The sequence below is a fragment of the Sphaeroforma arctica genome, assembly GCF_001186125.1.
Source record: "Sphaeroforma arctica JP610 unplaced genomic scaffold supercont1.13070, whole genome shotgun sequence".
NCBI classification, from domain to species: Eukaryota; class Ichthyosporea; order Ichthyophonida; genus Sphaeroforma; species Sphaeroforma arctica.
In genome coordinates this window covers 1-683 of record NW_014027488.1, presented here as the reverse complement: position 1 = coordinate 683, position 683 = coordinate 1, and the positions used below count along the sequence as shown (strand labels likewise).

Genomic DNA, 683 nt, shown 5'->3' with positions numbered 1-683 from the left:
GTAAGTATGCATATACTATATATATATATATATATATATATATATATATGTGTGTGTGTGTGTGTATGTATGTGCTAGTCCCGTTTGCATATGGTGTGGCAACAATCACCCAGCCATACATATCTCAAGTCATTTACAGCTCAGGTGATTGCGGAATACCAAAAAATGAACGAATCCGCTCACTGGTGGGTTTACACCTCCTGTTGGGACCTCACTAAATACCCAACCCTCTGATCAAAGCACACACAACTACGAGTACAAACACACCCACGCAAATACAGTGTATACATATACCCAAATGTACCGAACTTTCTCGCGTGGTACACACCCGTCTGTGGCATAATAAAGGGGTCGTACATATCCCAAGTCATCAGAGGCTCAGGCAATTCGCGGAGATATAGTTTAATCAAACCAGCCACGTTGTGAGGGTTCTCCTCCTGGTCAAAGTCCACGTTTACACCCTGGTCTAGCTTGTACTTGTACGCGTTGATCTCGGAACTCATGCCGGAAAGACGAAAAATACCCTCGATAATCCCTGCCAGGATACAGCGCAGTATATAAGTATGTATAAATAGATATACATGTAGATGTAGATATAGATAGAGATATAGATATAGAAAATAAAATTATATTATAAAATACCTTGTATATATATATACATATATACATATGATACATACATA

General features: G+C 38.8%; 1 protein-coding gene across 1 annotated transcript; it reads right to left on the bottom strand.

Moving 5' to 3' along the window:
• Nucleotides 1-328: 328 nt before the first annotated feature.
• SARC_17981 (hypothetical protein) lies at nt 329-503 on the bottom strand (the record flags this gene model as incomplete). Its single annotated transcript, XM_014287938.1, has 1 exon — nt 329-503. A coding segment is annotated over one exon (175 nt), but the record flags the coding sequence as incomplete, so codon positions are not given.
• Between the last annotated feature and the right edge of the window lie 180 nt (nt 504-683).